Source organism: Gracilinanus agilis, chromosome 1 (genome assembly GCF_016433145.1).
Source record: "Gracilinanus agilis isolate LMUSP501 chromosome 1, AgileGrace, whole genome shotgun sequence".
Classification (NCBI taxonomy): domain Eukaryota; kingdom Metazoa; phylum Chordata; class Mammalia; order Didelphimorphia; family Didelphidae; genus Gracilinanus; species Gracilinanus agilis.
In genome coordinates, this window is record NC_058130.1 from 557,000,065 (window position 1) to 557,020,584 (window position 20,520).

Genomic DNA, 20,520 nt, shown 5'->3' on the forward strand with positions numbered 1-20,520 from the left:
ATCCGGCTTGTCAAGTTCATCCGGAAGGGAGTAGTGGACTTTTCTTCAGGCGTTGGGGTGGAGGGAGGGAAGAGAAAGCAAGAAGTTTAGCATCATTTTGACTCTAAGGAAGTCCAAAAGTAGCACTGGAAGAAAACAGTTACGGACAATCAGAAAGAGGACAGAATCTCCTAAGCTCCCGGACGAGGAGGAGGAGGAAGTATCAAAATAAAACTGGAAATGTCCCATCCCTACCACAGCCTGGTCAGATACCTGTTCCTGGCCCTCCTTTCGCATGGTGAGTGAGTGCATTAGTGGGTGATTTACTAACCCCCAGAGAGCAGGCGTGCTGGTAAATATTAATGGTCTTTTATAATAATTATCCGTGATAAAAAAAAATATAGTCAGTTTAGGACATAGAAAAACTTGGGAGTGAATCACAAAAGTGATTTTTAAACCATTTAACCTTCTCACACCTCCGTTTCTTCATCTGTACAATAATAGATTGATAGGACATGGCCTCTGAGATCTCTACCAGGCCTAGATCTGTGATTCTATGATAGCTCTGAAAGACTCAGGGGGAAACTTTAGTTTAATTTCTGTTATTCCTTCCTTTTCTTGTTCTGTGTGAGGGCTCCTTTTATCTTCCAAACCCTTAGCCTTTGCTACTTGATTTTTCTTATATGTGAAGACAAGATAGTAATCTGGATTTCCCCACTTTACCTCCAGAATCAATGAGTATAAACTTTTTAGCAAAGGTTTTTATTCTTTCTTTAGCATTTCCAACTACTAGCAAAGATGCTATAATTAAATTATGTGCCTTGTGGTCATTTTTTTTTAGGTTCCAAAGCCCATAGAATGATTCTTGATGTTTTCCAAGTTTTTATGGAACTCTAAAGAATAACTATGGTCTTTTATGGAAAAAGTACCACGTGTGTTTATCTCTAAACTTCTTGGAAGAGTATTGCTTGTGCAGATTATTTATTTCAGCTCCTAATGACAGCTGCTCACTAATTCAGTTCTGAAATGCATTGTTGTTTTAGATCCCCATGCATAAGCATTCCTGAAGTCTTTGGGTACAATCTGAAAATAGGGACAAATAGTTTACCAAAGATTTAATAATCCAAGGGAAGTCTCACAAGGTTTATCTGAATTTAAGGTGCTCTTTCACTAATGTTCTGATTTGGTCTGATTTGATTAAAAGTTCAAAATACCCAAAAGAACTTTGGCAAAGGATTCTATCCCTCAGTCCATATATATTACTTGCCTTTAGGAGATTTGGGGATATTCTTTGTGGAAAATTGGACAGAAAAAAAAAAGAAAGGGATTATATCGTAGCCTACAAAGAAGATACTAGAGATAGATTACTTGGCATAGCATAAGAAGCTAAATATATTGTTAATATATTGGGGTAAAGCAACTTGTACTGCTCTTGCAGAAGCAGCACACTGTTCTTGGCATTAGAGGACTTACATTTTGAGTCCAAACTCTGCCTTTACTAGGTATGTGACCTTTAGGAAGTTGCTAACTCTTTAAGCCTCTATGTCCTCATCCATAAAATGGGAATAATAATGGAAACATCTATCTAATAGTGGTTTTGTGGGGGGAAAAGTATTTTGTAAAAGAATAAGTTAATATCTTTAAAGCTGATATTTTATTGCTTCAAATGAATGCAAAATATTGCAAAGAAACACACTGACTAAGCAAGTCAGTGTGTTTCTTTGCAATATGATACTTGTTCCTCATCCTTGTTCTCTGAAGCAACTGAGGCATATCATTGGCATCACTGGGTATGTATCTAGGTTATGATCACCATTCCAAGTGATATTCTTTCCTCAGGCTTAGAGCAAGAACCTAGTTCTGGATTAGAGGTGTAGCTCATCTTAGAATCAATTTGAATTTTTCTTGGAATCATAGACAAATGTATTAACTGAGCAGGCTTATGTTTTCTTTATAATCATCCCACAGGCTGTGTCAGCCTGACTGCTTAAGCCAGACCTTCCTTATGGCCAAGGTGTACTTTCAGACCCAGTGTTTTGGAAGTTTAAAAGTCTTGCAGTTAGAGGGCAAAAGAGAGAAGGTATAATTATAGGGTTGGACTCCCAGGCCCATCTGCTTAGAATTACAGAGCAGTTTTAATCTTTGGCTGAAACATGAAACAAATCAGAGCCAATGAACAGATCAAAACAGCAGCTGCCACCAAAAGAGAGAGAGAGAGAGAGAGAGATGAAACGAAGGAAATTGTCCATTTTTTTTTCATGTATAGTTATATCTTGTGAAGGAAAAAAATGTGGTCTTAATGGGCTTAAAACAAAAGAACATGAAAAGTTAGCTGGAGTTAAAGCATTTTTAAAAAGACATCATTGCCTCTTGAATTAGAAAAGTAATGAATGACAAGATCCTTAAACTTGCTGTCTACTCCAGGTCAGGCATAGCATCATTTCCTCACCACCATCTTTAAGAGGTATTTAAATGCTCTTAGAGTTACCTAACCTAGCTCATCCATGTCGAGGACAGAATAGTAGCCTAAAATTTCTGATTCAGAGGAGTGACCAGAGTAACTCAAGTGACAACTCAGACTGGTTTTGTTTTCTAAATTGGGATATGAGGACCTCTGGTGAACCATTATGGTCCATATCAAATTTCTTAGGGTCAGAAGATGCTAAGGAAGCTCTTAGAGAAGGATGAGCCTGAAAGCGAGTATGAGACTTAAAGCAATTTAGGGCTCAGAGATCATATAGGCTAAGGGTTCTTGATAAGGTATTTGTGAATTTGTTTAAAAAAAAATACTTTGATCACTGTTCCAGTTTGATTGCTTTCCTTTGTAAGACCCTCTATTTTACACATTTAAAAAACATTTTTCAGATATTTCGCCAATCTGCCAAAGGGGTTCCATGGCACAAAATGATGAAGAATCCTAACCTAGTTAAACCCCTTTATGTTACAGATGAGGAAACAGAAGCCCAAAGAAATTAAATAACTTGCCAAGATCACATAGTTAAGTAAGCAGGAATGGGATTCAAATCCTGGTCTTCTGACTCTAAATCCAGTGTTTTTCTTACAAGAGGTAACTGAAGGAAATGTTTTGGTAGGGGAAGTAGTACTTGGGATGGTTGCTATTTTTAAGAGAAGTGATTTTAAAAAAAAGTGGAAAGCTATAGTTAAATCACACGGGTCATCCAAATTCGAAAGAATTCAATGGGGAAAAACTTTAGAATAGCTATAACTGATTAAATAATACTATAGATATGCCAGAAAGAGCTGAAAGGGAGAGGTACTTAGAATTTGTAAGGCTTCATATCTGAAATGAGAAAAAAGATCATAATTAATTGATACTAATGCTGTATACTTTCAGAGTGCCAGGGAATAACTCAGAGTAGAAAAATGGAATGCATAATTTCTTATTTTTAGTTGGTTAAAGTAGTTTGATACAACACAGGTGCCTATCGTTCCTGTCCCTCAAGGAAGGTAAAGATCTGCTTGCTTGTGTGTGTGTGTGTGTGTGTGTGTGTGTGTGTGTGTGTGTGTGTGTGTGTGTGTAGTATATGCATATCCCATTTTGATATAGGGATTTTAGACATTTTTTTTCATGATCTATTATACTATTGGTATTTGGTAATATACAGTGTGACTTGTAAGTCCTTATGTCATTTTAGAGGGTTAAAACTTTTACTGATTTTGGTCGAAATATAAAAACCATCAAATATTTTAAGCAATGAATAATTCAGATTTTCTTCTTACAATTGGTTTTATAATAATAGCTCATTTATATATCACTTCTGGAGTTTCAAAGTGTTTATGTATACATTATATAAAATTTGATTTCCATAATATTGAAGTAGAAACTATTATTATCTGCATTTTCTAGAGAGGGAAATTGTGGCCTAGGTTCACCCAGAGTAATACAGTTAATTTGGGTCTGAGGTGGGATTTGAACACAAGTCTTCCTGACTCCAAGTGTAATATTCATTATACTACACTACTTATGATGGTCAGTTTACCTTTTCATCTACAATAACCATTTTTCATTTTCCACAAAATCTGAAATCAATTATGTTGTCTCCAGTTATGTAATAGTACATGCATTTTTAACAAATTTGCTTTTAAATGATTGGTGAAGAAATGCATTTGGGAAAGTGGGGCAAGCCCTTTTTTACTTGAACTCAGACTTCTTCTCTCACAGTGTTGTTGAAGATATTTCTATCCTGCCTATAACTTCTTTTGAGAGAGTTTGAAGGTAGGTAAAGTCTTTTATGAGCAAAGGTAAGGAGGTCACAGATACTGTTATATTTGGGTGCATTGTCTTAATTTTAAAATTCTTCCTTGACTAAGCTACCGATAACTGTTAATTACTTTATGACTTTAATTTTAATAGGGCAGTAAGATAGGCAAGGAGGAGATATGAGCTCATTGTTAATTTTTCTGAAAGTTTTTTAACTGCATATTTAAGACAAATTACAGTGGATTTCTTAGATATATTCTTCATCAGTTCAATTTGTGGATATAATTATATTAGCTAATTCAAGTAGAATCATAGAATACTTGAACTGGCAGGAATTTTATTGACCTTGTGGTTCAATTGTCTTGTTTTCAAATGGGAAAACTGGGACCCAGAGAAGACTTCTCTAAGATTGTGTAGTGAAAGAATCGGTGTAACAGTTTAGCTCTACTGATTCCTAGACATATGCCCTACAAGTTGAATGTCAAAGAAAATATGTTGCTACAAATTGCCTCTTTTCAGTGTTTTCTCAACTAGCATAAAAAGGTGTAAAAGTTTCTGATGTGGCTTTCTAAAAATCATTCAGCTCCAAGAACAAAGATTAGCATTAATGATCCTAGCATGATTGATTGGTTTATAAGGGAAATAGTTGTATCTAAAATTTATTGTTGATAATATGAGCTCCTTTTTTAGTTTCCCTCAAGGTAACTATGTCCAAACTTTTAACTACTTTCACAATCATTTGATTCTGAAAAAAAGTTTAAACAATATTATCAAGATATGTTAGATAGTGATGGCAAAAGCACTTATTTGGAATTTGAGAATCTGGATTTGAATCCTGGCCTTGCTAAATATGATTTATGTGATCTTGGACAAGTCAATTAACCCCTTTGAGCTTTAGTATCCTCATGGGTAAAATAAAGGTATTAGAGGATCTCAGAACATCCCTTGCAACTCAAAATCCTTTGTAATTCTCAGAAAATATAATTTGATAGAAGAATTTCCTGACACTAAGAAAACATTCTCTTTCCATTTTCTGACCTTTTTTAGAGCAGTAGGAGAAAATGGTGTGGGAACCTTAAATATAAAATGACAGACTATTTTTTTTTAAAGCACAGAATTTATGAACACATCTAGGTTCCTTGTTTTAGTCCCTATAACCCAACAGAATGAACAAGACAACCAGAGAATTTTTTTCCTTTCTTCTTTCCACAAAGTGAATGAAGAGCAAAACATTGGTGGCCAAGTGTTTCATAATTGCATTCTGTTTTTGAGCAGAAAGCAGAAGTTTGATGAACTTGGCAGTTGACATAGCCAATTTAAAATATGAACAGTTATAATATAAGAATCATTTAAAAGTGTTTATATATATGTATGTGTATACATATGTTTTCTAATCATACCTCCTAAATATATGTGCAAATCTTTAGCTCTCTACAGTTCAGGGAAATGGAGAGAGGGGAAACATCCAGGTGACTATAAAGTAAAAATTCAACCTTTCAATGGGACTAGAACAAAGCCTGCCTACTTAGTTCTCTGACAATTAAGTTGTAGTGAAAAGCTACAAGGTGTATTTCCCAGGGATCCCAGGTAGGTGACATTTCCAAAATTTTCAAGCCTTTAGATCAAGGACCCCTACTTAGTTTTTAAGCAGGAGCTATTTTTAATTCCTTGAAACTTTGTAGTCTCCATGGGGGAGGATCTAGGGAAACAGTACAGTCCTTGAAGGTAGAGATTGCTAACAGTAAAAATCCCTATGTGGAAAGGAGAAAGTGGGGGACTATTGCTCTTCCCTTACCCTTGCTGGATATTTTTGCAAATCACTACAACCCTGTTTTTGGAGAGGAAAAAGAGAGAGTTTAGTGCCACCAATAACCAGTTTGAAAATTTACTAGGAAGGGTAGCTAGATGACTCAGTGGATAGAGAACCAGGCCTGGAGATGGGAGGTCCTGGGTTCAAATTTGGCCTCAGATACTTCCTAGCTGTGGAACCCTGGGCAAGCCACTTAATTCTAATTGCCTAACCCTTACCACCCTTCTGCTTTGGAACCAATACTTAGTATTGAGTCTAAGACAGAAGGTAAGAGTTTTAAAAAGAAAGAAAGAGAAAATTTACCAGTTTGGAATCTATACTTAAATCTCTAGATTGGAGACTTGTGTGTTAGAAAGTAGTAACCCAGGAGAATTTAACTGATGTCCAGCCAAAATCAAAACAGCATATGATTATCATAATTTCTTTATATTATTCTTTCTTGCAAAAGAGAAAAATGAAAGCCTTCAGTAGTGAATTTACAAGAAATGTGTATTCTTCCCTAAACTACCCTTCACAAAGGCAACAGTGGGGAAATAAAGAAAAAATCCCCTTATTTTGAGTTTTGTCATTGAAGTGGTGAAAATTAAAAATAATGACAAGTAAACAGTTAACCACTATTGACAGAACCACTGTTGCCCTATTACATTAAAAATGAAAAGGCATCCTAGTGTTAATCTAACAGTTACCACATCAAACAGTAGTTTATGGCAATGACTATTTAATTGGGCAGAGCAATTGCATGGATAAATAATAACCTATATTTAAGCTAATCAGTTGCATTTTTACCTGCTAGAAAGTTTTCATGTTTCAGACAAGTTTTAACTTGAGATATAGTTAAAAGATAATCATACTCTTAACATTTATTATTTACATTGGTGTTTTTACATAGTTAAAATTATAGTTCATATCTACTTTTAAAAATAGTCCTTTTTTCCCTTTATCTTATCAACTATCATTTAGAACAACCCCCCTACCCCTTTTTTTGCTTTCAGTTTCCTAATCTGTACCTACATGGGTAAGTAGACTAGGAAGTAAAAATTATTCAGATAGTTCAAACACTATAAACTGCTGTTCTAAAAACTAAGTTGACACTAGAGGGTAGAATGAGCAAGAATAGTTGTCCATACTAATCAGGCTAATCAGATCGATTAGACCCTTCCCCACTTCATATTTGATACAAACATAGCCTTTCAGAGACATCTTCCCTCTGTCCCACAACATCCTCCTCCTTCTACCACTAGAAAATAAATGAGCATGATTTTTTTGGGGTCAGTTTCCTGACATCAAGGATGAGAGCATCACAAGTGGGGAAAAGTGTTTACTAGTGTTGGGTGATTATTGGTATCAATCAAAGAGAGGGGCTGCATGTGTTTCATTTGTAGAGTAAGCATGCTAAGATTGGCTCTCCACAGCCATCATCTGGTGAATTTAGGCAGTGTAGACAGTTAGCCCAAGTACTTCAAAACCTGATGTTCACTTAGTGCCTGGTCTTCTGTCTCAACAAGGAGAATTCTCTTTTTCTTTTTATGTGGACCTCTGCCTTTAAAATTGTTATTATGGAGAACTCCTCTAAGAAGAGAAAGTTGATCATTGTGATCCTAATTAAGATCATTTTGGCAGGATTTTAGGATGTTGGCAAGAATAATCTAATCCGTAGGAGTAAATCACTTGCTCGTGTAAAGTGAAACAAACATATCAGAATGTAAAAGTATCATTTACTCTCTTGAAAGTGGTAATTTGCTAAGTGGTAGGTACCCTTGTGCCCTTAAGACTTCATTTGCTTTTCACAGTTTATATTCAGGAGCAAGGAGCATAGGACCAAGCCTACTACTCATATATCAGAGTTTCACTATAATTCTTCCCCAGGATCTATTTCCTGGGACTTAATTGTGCATGAGAGTAGTTTTGTAACAAGATTGTTTGGGTACTTGGACGGGATCCAAGATGTACCCTCCTTGTACCAAATTCCATTCTATTACAAACAGTGTGTTGGTGGGACTCCAACTAAATAATCATTGTGTAGTGTTTGCACAGTACTTGGTATTTACAAAGCATTTCACCAATATATTTTATTAATTACTCCTCACCACACCTATAAGCTAGGCTAGTTTTGGTTATTTCACTTTGTAAGTGGGAAAAATAAAGCATAGGAATATGAAGGGTAGATTGCCCAGTGACATGCTGTTGGCTAATTTTTTATAAGCCCTTCTTCTCCAGCTGTCTATTACTTAGTCACTCTCTTTTGTCAAGAATTATCTAGAGCAGTGGTTCCCAAACTTTTTTGGCCTACCGCCCCCTTTCCAGAAAAAATTTTACTTAGACCCCTGGAAATTATTTTTTTTTTAAATTTTAATAGCAATTAATAGGAAAGATAAATGCACCTGTGGCCATCACCGCCCCCCTGGGTTGTTGCAGCACCCTCCAGGGAGCGGTAGTGCCCACTTTGGGAATCACTGATCTAGAGTAAACCTGAATTGAGTGTTTATTGTAATATATCTTATTTGGACCCCTTGCTTAACTATGTTGTTGGGTGCATGTGATGCTTTCCTCCCACATTCTTTACTGTCATGATATAGGAATAGGAAGAAGACAAACATATTAGATTCAGAAAACAACCAAAAAACCTTCAGCCTTGGACATGTCCTGGGGTTGGCATAGGTAGCCCAATCTCTGATGCTTTCTTCATCAGTGCTGTACAGTGAGAATTAATATCAAAAATAATGAGCCGGAAATATTGCTATATTCCTGAGTCACTAAAGAAAGATGTTCACTCTAAGAAGGCAGGATTTTCAGCAACTCAATTCAAATAGAGTTTTTTAACTCTTAATTAACAGAAAATTTCAGTTAACCACAACAGTCCATTCCCTGAGCATTCCAGGTAAGTATTTTTAAAACTGGATAAATGTATGTATAAATACAAACACAAAAAGGTTAACTTTATTACTATCAGATGCCCTTTCAAAGATATGAAGGTAGAAGATTTAAACTCCTGATATAAAGCTATGCCTATCAAGGTGAAAAGAGGGGAGGAATAAGCACTTATTAAATGCCTACTATGTATCAGGCACTGTGTTAACTACTTTTATTAATATCTTATTTCTTACAACAACCCTGTATCCTGACATTATTATCTCCTTTCTGCAGCTGAGGAAACAAAAGCAAGCTGAGGTTATGTGATTTTCCCAAGGTATGCAGGTAATAAGTGTCTAAGGCTATATTTGAACTTGGTTTTCCTGCCTCCTGGCCCAGTATGCTTTCCATTTCCCCACTCGATAATACTATCATTCAAGAACTACAAAAACTAAATACAGAAATAGGAGAAAGGGTGAGGTAGAACATTTGTAGAATGACTGTCTAGTTTGTTAACCAAGGACATCTCTTTACCTAAACATCTTGTTTATTAGAAACCTTTCCTCAAATGGAATCCAGAGGTCTTGGAATTGGATGAAATCCATCACTGATGTGATCTGGAAACACCTCATTACCTAATTCTTCAGAGCAAAGCCTTCAGGGTCCAAGGATGCCATGTCACTATGCTCAGCTTTCTGTGTTGCCTAGTTTGAAGCTTTTAAGTGAATTTTCAATTTCCTGTCATTTACAAAAAGTCTAGCGCACCCTACAGCTTCTTTCCATGATTCCCATACCATAAAAGCCAAGTGAATATTTGAAGATGAATGTTGATGGCCAGTTGAAGATTGAGAAGGCAGTCAGGAAAGGGTACTTCATCTGCCATACTGTAACAAGTATTATTTCTTTCATTCTATTTGCTTTCATCTTGTTAAGATGTGGATTTTTTAAAGGAAAGACTTAAATTTAAAAAAAAAAAACATCTTTTAAACATACTATTTGTAGCTTCATAGTATTGATTCAGTGTTATCTTGTGATCATTAAATTCAGGTGATGTTATTGTTATAGTGGCCAGGGTTTTGTCTACATTGGACAAATATACATGGGAAGATGAGGACATAGTCTTCTTTTCTTTTTTCCTTCCTTCCTTCCTTCCTTCCTTCCTTCCTTCCTTCCTTCCTTCCTTCTTCCTTCTTCTTTCCTTCTTTTCTTTTCCATTTGCCAAAGAATTCCTAGAAAACAATTATATAATGAACTATCCATTTTAGCCCAAATTAGCCAGAATCCCTCAATATCTCCTTCCCAGGAATCATCAGGATCAATGATTACCTGGATAATTTCTATGCATTTTAGAACCTCCCTATTCTACAGGTGTCCAATTTTACTCCCTAGGATCTATATGTAAATTAGGAAGCAGCTAGGCAATTGGGATAATAGATCACTGGACCTGGAGTCAAGGAGACTGAATCCAAATTTGACCTCAGACACTTATGAGCCATGTGACTCTGAACAAGTCACCTAACCTTTGTCAACCTCTTCTCATCTGTAAAATGGAAATAATAATAATAATAATTACCTCTTGGGGTTGTTCTAAGGATCAAGTGAAATAACATTTATAAAGTACTTTGAAAATTTTAAAGTACCAAATAAATACTAGTTATTATTATTATCATCATCATTAGTATTATTATATCTAAATACTTTCAACTGAGTGGGTTAGGGTTTATAACGAATCAGTATTCACTAAATGTCCCATCTATAAAATAAAAGGGATAGACTAAATCAGTGATGGTGAATTTATGGCATGGTTGCCAAAAAAGGACACACTGAGCCCTCTCTGCCAGAGTTTGTTACTAGAGAGTCAGAGGGACTCAGGGCAGAGCTGTTCCCCTCTCCCATTCCATGTACCTGAGGACATTCTTCACTTCCTCTATCCCTCTGCCCAGCAGCCAATGGGAGGGCTTCTTCCCTCTCTTGTGAGAGGTAGGGAGGGATGTGGCACTCAGCCCTGAGGGTTGGAGGGGGCACAGCACTAGGTGGGTGGGGCTGGTCCTGGCACTCCATCTCTAAAAGATTTGCCATCACTGGACTAGATGCTCTCTACAACAAGCCTTCTCTACTTTAGATCCTAAGTATTAGACATGCTTAATTATTGTTGTTTATTTGAATATTAAGTAATTAGGATATTGATAGTTCTGGGAGGAACTCCATTGGTATTTGTAGGTCTAGAACTTGAAGAGACTTTAGAAGTCACATAGAACATTTAATCACCTGGTACTTACTGCTCTTCTGTCTTAGAATAGAGTAAGACAGATAAGGGTCTAAAAAAGAAGGAGAAGAAGGGGCCAGCTGGGTAGCTCAGTGGAGTGAGAGTCAGGCCTAGAGACAGGAGGTCCTAGGTTCAAAACCCGGCCTCAGCCACTTCCCAGCTGTGTGACCCTGGGCAAGTCACTTGACCCCCATTGCCCACCCTTACCAATCTTCCACCTATGAGACAATACACCGAAGTACAAGGGTTAAAAAAAAACACAACATAAAAAAGAAGGAGAAGGAATACAGCCCAACCCTCTCATTTTATAGATGAGGAAAAAGTTTAGAAGTTCAGAAATGCATAGAATATATATAAAATATTGTATAACAGGGGCAGCTGGGTAGCTCAGTGGATTGAGAGTCAGGCCTAGAGACGGGAGGTCCTAGGTTCAAATCTGGCCTCAGACACTTCCCAGCTGTGTGACCCTGGGCAAGTCACTTGACCCCCATTGCCTACCCTTCCAAGACGGAAGGTAAGGGTTTAAAAAAAAATAAAAAAAAAATATTGTATAACATCAACACATTTTATTTTTTAATTCCATAAATATATAAAATTTCTTTTTTTAAGTTAAAATAAGTAAAAAGTTTGAGGAAAGAATGTGAAAAACCAAAAAGTTTTATGTAGATTTTCCAGGTTATGGTGGGGTGCTGGCATCCCAAGCCCCTGTGATAGGAATTTCTGTAGTCAGAATTTCTCTTGGTCATCACAAGTTCAGCAGTTTGCCTGTAAAATTGTCGAGATCTAGTCATACTTATGATCTTTTATATAATACCATTAATTTAATACTGCATTAATATTTAAAATGATTGTAGTTCTCTAGAGAAGAATTTTGCTGCAAATCACATCTAACAAAGTCTAAGAAAGGAAAATTTAATACATCAAAGAAAATAAGAACTAGCATTTATGTAGTGCCTTAAGGTTCTCAAAGTATTTTATAGATATTATCACACTTCACTTACAGACAAGTCATACATACAAATGGATATTTTCTCATCTCACTGCCATAGGAACCTGACTTATTATTAGTGTTTTCCTGTCTTCTTTTAATTCTCACCTAATGTCTCACCTTCTGCAAGAAACCTTTCCCAGTTCTCCTTAATCTTAGTGACTTCCCTCTGAGATTATCTCCAATTTATTCTGTCTGTATATATAGTATGTATACACAGTATTTGCATGTTGTGTCCTTTAATAGACTGAGCTCCTTGAGAGCAGGGACTAGTTTTTGGTTTCCCTAATACTCAGAGTGGTGTCTGGCACATAGTAGTTGTTTAATCAGTGCTTGCTGCCTTGACTTGATTTGCTATCATCTGGGGCACTATCAGCACCCTATGGGAACAGATCTCTCCCCTGTCCTATACCCCCAGCAAAGCCGCAGATATTAGATCCTATGCCTTTACCCTCACCTTGCTGCCTCAGTAAATAGAGCATTTTGCCTGGAGTTAAGAATACCTAAGTTCAAACCCAATCTCACATTTACTAGCTTTGTGGTTCTGGGCAAGCCTTTGTCTGTCTGGATTTCTTCAGCTATAAAATGGGGATAATAGTAACACCTACTTCCAGGAGTGCTGTAAAGATCAAGTGAGATATCTATAAAGCACTTAAGTACAGTGAAATGGCACATAGTAGGTTCTTAATAAATCTTTGTTTCCTTTTTTTTCTTCTTGTGGTAGTGGTCTCTACATCTTATTCTAGTTCTCTAAGTCTCTCTCTCTCTATAGAACCAGTCTCTTGATTGTCTTTATCTTTCCCCTCAAACATCCCTCCCCATGTTCACAATCCATCTATATCATATGGACTATATCCTTCAAGACTCAGTTTGACTCCCATCTCCCTTGCTTGATGACTTCATCCTGAATGGATTTCATCCTTTTCTAATCCTTTAGTTATTTTGTAGTATAAAATGAGTACTTTGCTACCTATTATCTTGTACTCTTGTTTTCATGTATATATAAAAGAGGAGAGCTCATGTATATATGTATTTATGTGTTGTTCTTTCCCAAGTAGATTGTAAGTTCTTCAACATGATGATGTCTTCACGAAAAACTCAGTGGAATTGCTCATTGGCTGCGGGAGAGGGAAAGAACATGATTCATGTAACTGTGGAAAAATATTCTAAATTAATTAAATAAACTTAAAAAAAGATGATGAGGGGGCAGCTGGATGGCTCAGTGGATTGAGAGCCAGGCCTAGAGACAGGAGGTCCTAGGTTCAAATCCAACCTCAGACACTTCCCAGCTGGGTGACCCTGGGCAAGTCACTTAACCCCCATTGCCTAACCCTATAACAAATAAAAAAAATTAATACACAAGGATATATATAAAAAGATATTAGGGTTTAAAAAAAATTAAAAAAAGATGATGATGCCCTATACTTTTACATCGCCTGTAGTGAATACAGCTTAATATACTAGGCACTTGTTAATATTTATTGTTTGATAAAATTGGATTTTTCACAGGATAGGAGGGAGTGTAATATTGCTTCAGCAGCCAAGAGGCCTCTGGGGTAGCTAAGGAGAGGCCAGGTATCCTGGAGATTATGGAAGGGGACCAAGAGAGGCTTGCACCCTGTTAAATACAGGAAACTATTTTATTGAAATTATTCCTTTGAGGACCATTAAGAGGAATTAGCAAAAGAACTGACAGGGGGAAAGGTCTCTACTAGGAAAAACGTTCCTACTAATGAGACCAATTATTAGGAACAAAATGCTTAGTCAATCCATACTGTTTCCTCTGCTACAAGATTTTTCATCCTGATTTGTATAAATGGTTCCTGAGCTCCAGAGCCCTATTGACGACTATATTTTTAAACTTGCCTTTCTTTCCTAGGGCTGGGAGAAGGTTCTGCCCTTCTTCACCCAGATAGCAGATCCCACCCTCGGTCTTTAGAGAAGAGTGCTTGGAGAGCTTTCAAGGAATCTCAGTGTCATCACATGCTCAAGCACCTCCACAATGGAGCAAGGATCACTGTGCAGATGCCACCCACAATTGAGGGCCACTGGGTCTCCACAGGGTAAGAATGACAAAGATGATAATAGAGAAATCCTACAGAGCCCTGAAGTAGAAGGGAGATGAAAAACATTCTTATATGTTGTCTGATGTCTCAGATGCACAGAAACTGCCTATAATATTCCTTGAAAACAATTCCCTTGTTATCTGAATTTTATCCTAGGAGACATGCAATTAAAAAAAAAAAAAACAACCCAAACTTTCCTCAGTTAAGAAACAGAGCTAAGTACTGTTGAAATATTATGCTGAGGGAGAGATTATACTGTAACACAGTTGACCACATAGAGTTAGTGAATGGAACCTTGTTTACTGAACTGTATCATACTGCTTGTTTATATAAAAAAGTCATTAGCAAGTGAAATTAAGTATCTGTATTTCACTACCCCCTGAAAAATAGTTAGCTCCTTATGTTCCAAATACTGTAGTCATATTCAATTAATGTAATATATGACTTTAACACTTTAAAAAAGATAAAGGTACTACATTTACCTCTACTATTCAAGAACATATTTCTTGGTTTCTCTTTCTCTGCCACAGATATGAGATTCATTACTAATTAAGTTCTAGATTATCAAAAGTAACTTAGAATTCTGTTAGTCTGAGGTTTAGGGCATTTGCTGCCATTTAACAATTCTGAGTAACCAAGGCTATATCTAAGGAGGCTGATTTCTGTCTTCCTGAACACCATAGGCAACTGCCACCAGGTCAGAGGTGGTATCTGGCCAAATGGGTTAGCTTATGCCACAGATGGAGAGTAAAATCAATATGTGATTCAGTGTTCTGTTTTTTTTTTCTGTAAAAACCTGTTTATATATAAATAGTAGTATGAACATAAACTAATCTTTAACAAACAAATATAATATACTCATTTTTCATAAGCCCTTACTTTTGCTTTAGAATTGATTGTACCTATCAGTTCCAAGGCAGAAGAGAAGTAAGGGTTAGGCAAACTGGGGTTAAATGACTTGTCCAGGGTCACACAGTTAGGAAGTGTATGAGATCACATTTGAACCCAGTACCTCCTGCTTCTGGGTCTGACTCTATCCACTGAGCCACTGGTGTCCTTATTATAATCTTTAACAAGTAAATTAAGCTACTCAACATATAAAATAGTATGCTTTTTTTTTTAAACCCTTGTACTTTGGTGTATTGTCTCATAGGTGGAAGATTGGTAAGGGTGGGCAATGGGGGTCAAGTGACTTGCCCAGGGTCACACAGCTGGGAAGTGGCTGAGGCCGGGTTTGAACCTAGGACCTCCTGTCTCTAGGCCTGACTCTCACAAAATAGTATGCTTTTGAAAGAGATAAAACATTCAGTGGCTCCTTCTCACTACCCCATTGGTTATCACTTTCTAATATGTCTCTCTCTTGCATTTAACCAACAAGTATTTATTAAACATCTTCTGTGATACCGGTGATGAAAAGATAAGATTAAACCAGTTATTGTAGTACATATCTAAATAAATTGAAAACATATAAAATATAAATCTGAAATAATTGAGGGAGAAGACCTGAGCAGTTAGGGGAAAACCTTTCTGAGGCTACTGAGAGTAGTAACTTTTAACTTTTTCTTTTTTGATACTTAGAGATATGTTCACAGATCTCACCCACATTAATAACTCCTTTACACTTTGTATTTCATTATTTGCTTTACATCAATTGGAAGTCCTTTGATCATGTGAGTTTCCTTAGTGATCCTAAATAGTATTTCAATAGTTAAGAGGTAGTTGCTATTTTATACAATTTCAATTTTCTAGGACAGCTTTTTATTTCCTTTTCCCTATCTTTTGTCAGAAAAAAATAACAAAAAAGAGATATATCAGACTATGTATTCTCAGCATTTTTGTGACTGTCTTTTGTCCAGTCAAGAAAAGGTTACTCTCACACTTGACTATGGCACTGACTTCTCTCTCCTTGAAGCATATTATTCATTAATGTTATTTTACATAGGATGATTCAAGATTCCCATTAACTAGATTGGTAGCATCTAGATTCTTTAAAGCTTCTCAAAGAGGCTTTGCTATTTTTTCCTTTAAAATGTTTTAAAATAAAACAGAACATATTTAAAATAAAGTTTTTAAGTGATTTATTCACAAAATCCAACTATTTTGGATGCATTATTTGTAATTTTGCTCAGAGTTGGTGGGGTAAGGAATTGTTTAGGAGAAATTAGATGCTTTATAGTGTTAATTCTAGACCTGTGCTTCAAGAATTTTGATTACTTATGAAGAAATAAATTATCTCTCCCTCAAAATGGACTTTTGATAAATTATTCATTGGTTAAAATTGTAAACATTTTTAAAAGCTCATTGTTGGTTCAGACTTATGATTTTCATTAAGGAAGTCTTAAAAATCTCTTCATTATGAAACAGAAAAAATATTAAGTGTTAGAGTACATAGTGCTACAGTTTATTTTTAATAGAAGTGATTGAAGTTGCTTTATGCCATTCTTTATTTTAACAATCAGTTTCTCTAAAATCAAATGGATTTTTGGTTTTCTTTTGTGTTTTTTTTCTGGTCTTTTGATTCTATCAGAGCAGAAAACCCCTGGCATGGAAATTTCCATCATCAATGCAGAAAGGCAGTTCCTTTGTAATTTATTGTATTAGATAGCTGCCCAAAGCACTAAAGTTGTACCTTTTTTTGTTTTTGCTTGAAGCAGTTACTTAGATCACACTAGGTACAAAATGTCTCTTTCTACTTTCATCTATTCAAAATCTCTTATATCTTCTATGATCAATTCCTTGACACATATTTCAACTATATTCAGGATGATTATGAGGTTATACACTTTTTTGGTAGATGTCTTTTTTTTTTTTTTTTTTTTTTTGCAGGGATGGGATTGATCCAAAACTGTGATTTCACTGACATATCAAATTTGCAGTGGGGAAACCCCACCAACACATGTACACAACTACTCTGTAACTTATAGCTTTAGAGAATTGCCTGGGACACTTAGGGGTTAAATGATTTGAGCAATGGCCACATGGTCATTATATATCAGAAGCAGGATGTGAACTTCAATTTTCTGACTCCAATAAGAGCCTTCCATTCACTTTGCCATGCTGACTCTCAAGAATAATGTATATTTACTAATTCATCAAGGTGTCAAAAGATATGGAAGAAGTGTTTTGGGTGTGCAATTAGACTACATGGTTGTGAAGCCATGGAAAATAATAAGCATCACCCTCGTGTTGTAGGAGATTTAATGTAATGAGAGAGTGTCCCAGCAGCAACCATTTATGCCCAGCATTCTTCCATTTGCACATCTAGTAACTACTAGGTAAAATCACAGTCAGAAAATATTTAATGATCATTCTCTATATTCAAGGCTGTAAAGGAGATTCAAAGGAGTAAAAGACATTTCTTTGCCTGAAATGGCTTACAATTTGATGGAAAAGAGAAAAGTTAAATAAGACAAAGTAACAGTATAAAAGGTAGCATAGTGGCTAGTAGATTGAGATTCAGGCCTAGAGATGGAGGTCCTAGGTTCAAATTTGGCCTCAGATACTTCCTAGCTGTGTGACTTTGGGCAAGTCATTTAACCCCCATTGCCTAGCCCTTACCACTCTTCTGTCTTGGAACCAACACACAGTATTGATTCTAAGATAGAAGGTAAGGAATTTTTAAAAAGAGCATAAGGCAATCTAGAATTTAATTTCAAGCATGGAGTTCTCAAACTTTTTGGTTTTAAGGCCTCCTAAAATTTATGGAGGACCCCAAAGGGTTTTTCTCTATGTGAGTTTACATTTCTCTGTTTTCTTCTTGTCATATCTACCAAGAGGATGGTTTGCTCGTTGTGTCCTTGCCAAAATAAGAGGATCCTATAATTTAGGGTTCTTGGTGGCAATTAGATTCTTATTCCTAGCTAACATTAATTGGTACTTGCTAGAAGGAGAGCCAAGTTTAAATTGAATGGCTGACAAATTGACTGGAGATTGAATTTCCCACTATCTACTCATTGTTATACCTTCATATCAAAACTAAATAAGATTGACCTTCTAGTGTATACTTTATGAATCACATGTAAAGAGCTAGATTTTGAGTATTCTAAATTATTGCCCCTACCTCTAAATTGAGAAAAATGAGAAACTTGGCAAAGTATAAAAGTGGGAAAAGGTTAGGCAGAATGCCAAGAATTGTTTTGAGAGATATTTAAGGAGAGGAATAAAGGGACCTTCTATAAAAAGGAGAGTAATATAGATGGTTGAATAGTTAATCAAATAAGAAGCAAAATATGTAGAGTAGACCAAGAAAAGGGGAGTGGAAAAGAGAAAAAAATAGAAATAGGAATAACTGTCCCAAGAATAATGAAAGAGAAGGCAAGCATATTAAGAACATGTAGCCATTCTATGAATAAGATAACCAAAAACACTGACTTTGGAGTCAGAGAACCTGAGTTCAAACCCTACCTAGCTATGTGGCCTTGAGTAAATTATTTCAACTCTCTGGGCTCCAGTTCTTCATCTCTTAAGTGGGCTTTTTAGATTAGATAACTTCTAGGGTTCTTTCTACCTGTAACTCTGTAGTAAACATTTGTTAAGAACATACTATGTGCCAGGTACTATGTGAAATACTGGGAATATGAAAGAGGCAATGGACAGTACTTGCTCTCAAGGACCTTACTATCGAATAGAAAAGAAGCACAAATGATGAAGGGAACAATAAATTTGATCAAAAAAGTGAACAAAGGAAAAAATTAAAAAGTGGAATTTACTATGTCTCCATGCAAGTAACTTTCCTTTTCATCTACCTTCCATCCACAATCTCCTATTCATTTTGCTAGGATCTAGTCTGGCTCTCTGAAATGGACTCTACCAACCTCCTAACTGATGTTGAAATCTCTTCTTTTTTAAATGACCTCCCTTCCCCCCATCAAGTATTGACACCTATAGAAAAGGACACACAGAATTTAGCAACAAGTCTCATTTTACTACACTTGATCTTAGCCAAAAGGCTGAGAAGCGATAACAACAAGTCTCATTTTAAAAAGGATATCCGAGAAGGAATAGTTTTTCAATTCTTAGATATACTGTGCAAGTGATGCTTTTTGCCCTTTATATTTTCCCCCAGGGGGAAAAACATATCTTTTTTCTTTTTAAAGTGAAAGGATGTATGAAGAGGAGGTTTTGGCCCATAAGTGATGACTTATATCTAGAACACACACAGGGTATGGAAGTAGGTTCATGCACAGTATTGTTCGAATCATCTTTTTCATAGCAACAGGAAATGTTTCCACATTTCTAAAAGTTAAATGCGAATGATATTTTTTTTTCTTAACTAATTGAAGAATAGAACTTATTTTCTGGACCAAAGACCTATCTTTTCCACACAAAGGATATTTGTGTGAAAAGTTAAAGATTATGTCTAAATGTGATGATTCTACCTGACTTATTTATAACCTCTAAGAATATCTATCTAGAGAGTCAGCCTAGTAGAGTGGAAAGATCCTGAACTTGCAATCCGAGAGATTGAATATTGCATTTTTTATTTACTCTCTGTGGATTTGGTCAAATTACTTAACTTCTTCTCAACAATAAAAGTAAGGGATTGTACTACAAGATTTTTTATATTCCTTCTAATTTATATGCTTCTATGGTATTTTCATTTCAGAAAAATGTAATGGTTTCTATTTTTCATGCATTTTTAATTGTTAAAAAGTTCTCTTCCTTTCCTTCTCCAGATGTGAAGTGAGATCTGGTCCAGAATTCATCACCAGATCTTATCGATTCTACCATAATAATACCTTCAAGGCTTACCAGTTTTATTATGGTGGTAACCGTTGTACCAACCCTACCTACACACTAGTCATCAGGGGTAAGATACGGCTTCGCCAAGCATCCTGGATCATCCGAGGAGGAACTGAAGCAGACTACCAGCTACACAATGTCCAAATCATCTGCCATAGTGAGGCTATTGCTGAAAGACTTAGTCAGCTGGTAAATCGTACGTGCCCAGGTTTCATCCCTTCAGATAATCCTTGGGTGCAAGATGCCACCTATGACTTATGGCGAGAGGAAAATGGCCGGGAATGTACCAAGGCAGTGAATTTTGCTATGCATGAGCTTCAACTGATCCGGGTAGAAAAACAGTACCTCCATCATAACCTGGATCATCTTGTGGAGGAATTATTCCTTGGTGATATTCACACTGACTCCAGCCAAAGGATGTTCTACCGGCCATCTAGTTACCAGCCACCCTTACAAAATGCCAAGGTATTTGTTTCTTTGTGTTGTTCCAGGACCATCAGGGATCTCTCATTTTAAACTTAAGATGAGCAAAAAGATTTTAGTGGGTTTTATTTATTTTTTTGGTTCCAGGGTGTAAAAGCATAATAGGGCAAAGGA

At 36.1% G+C, this 20,520-nt stretch overlaps 1 protein-coding gene across 1 annotated transcript in view; it reads left to right on the forward strand.

The window, feature by feature from the left end:
• The first annotated feature begins 9,681 nt into the window (after nt 1–9,681).
• The window catches only part of APCDD1 (APC down-regulated 1), a 37,003-nt gene continuing 26,164 nt past the window's right edge, over nt 9,682–20,520 (forward strand). The window contains exons 1-3 of the mRNA XM_044683171.1: nt 9,682–9,754; nt 13,995–14,178; nt 19,857–20,388. Of these exons, the coding sequence (XP_044539106.1) occupies nt 9,682–9,754; nt 13,995–14,178; nt 19,857–20,388 (789 nt within the window). The remainder of the gene's footprint in view (nt 9,755–13,994; nt 14,179–19,856; nt 20,389–20,520) is intronic.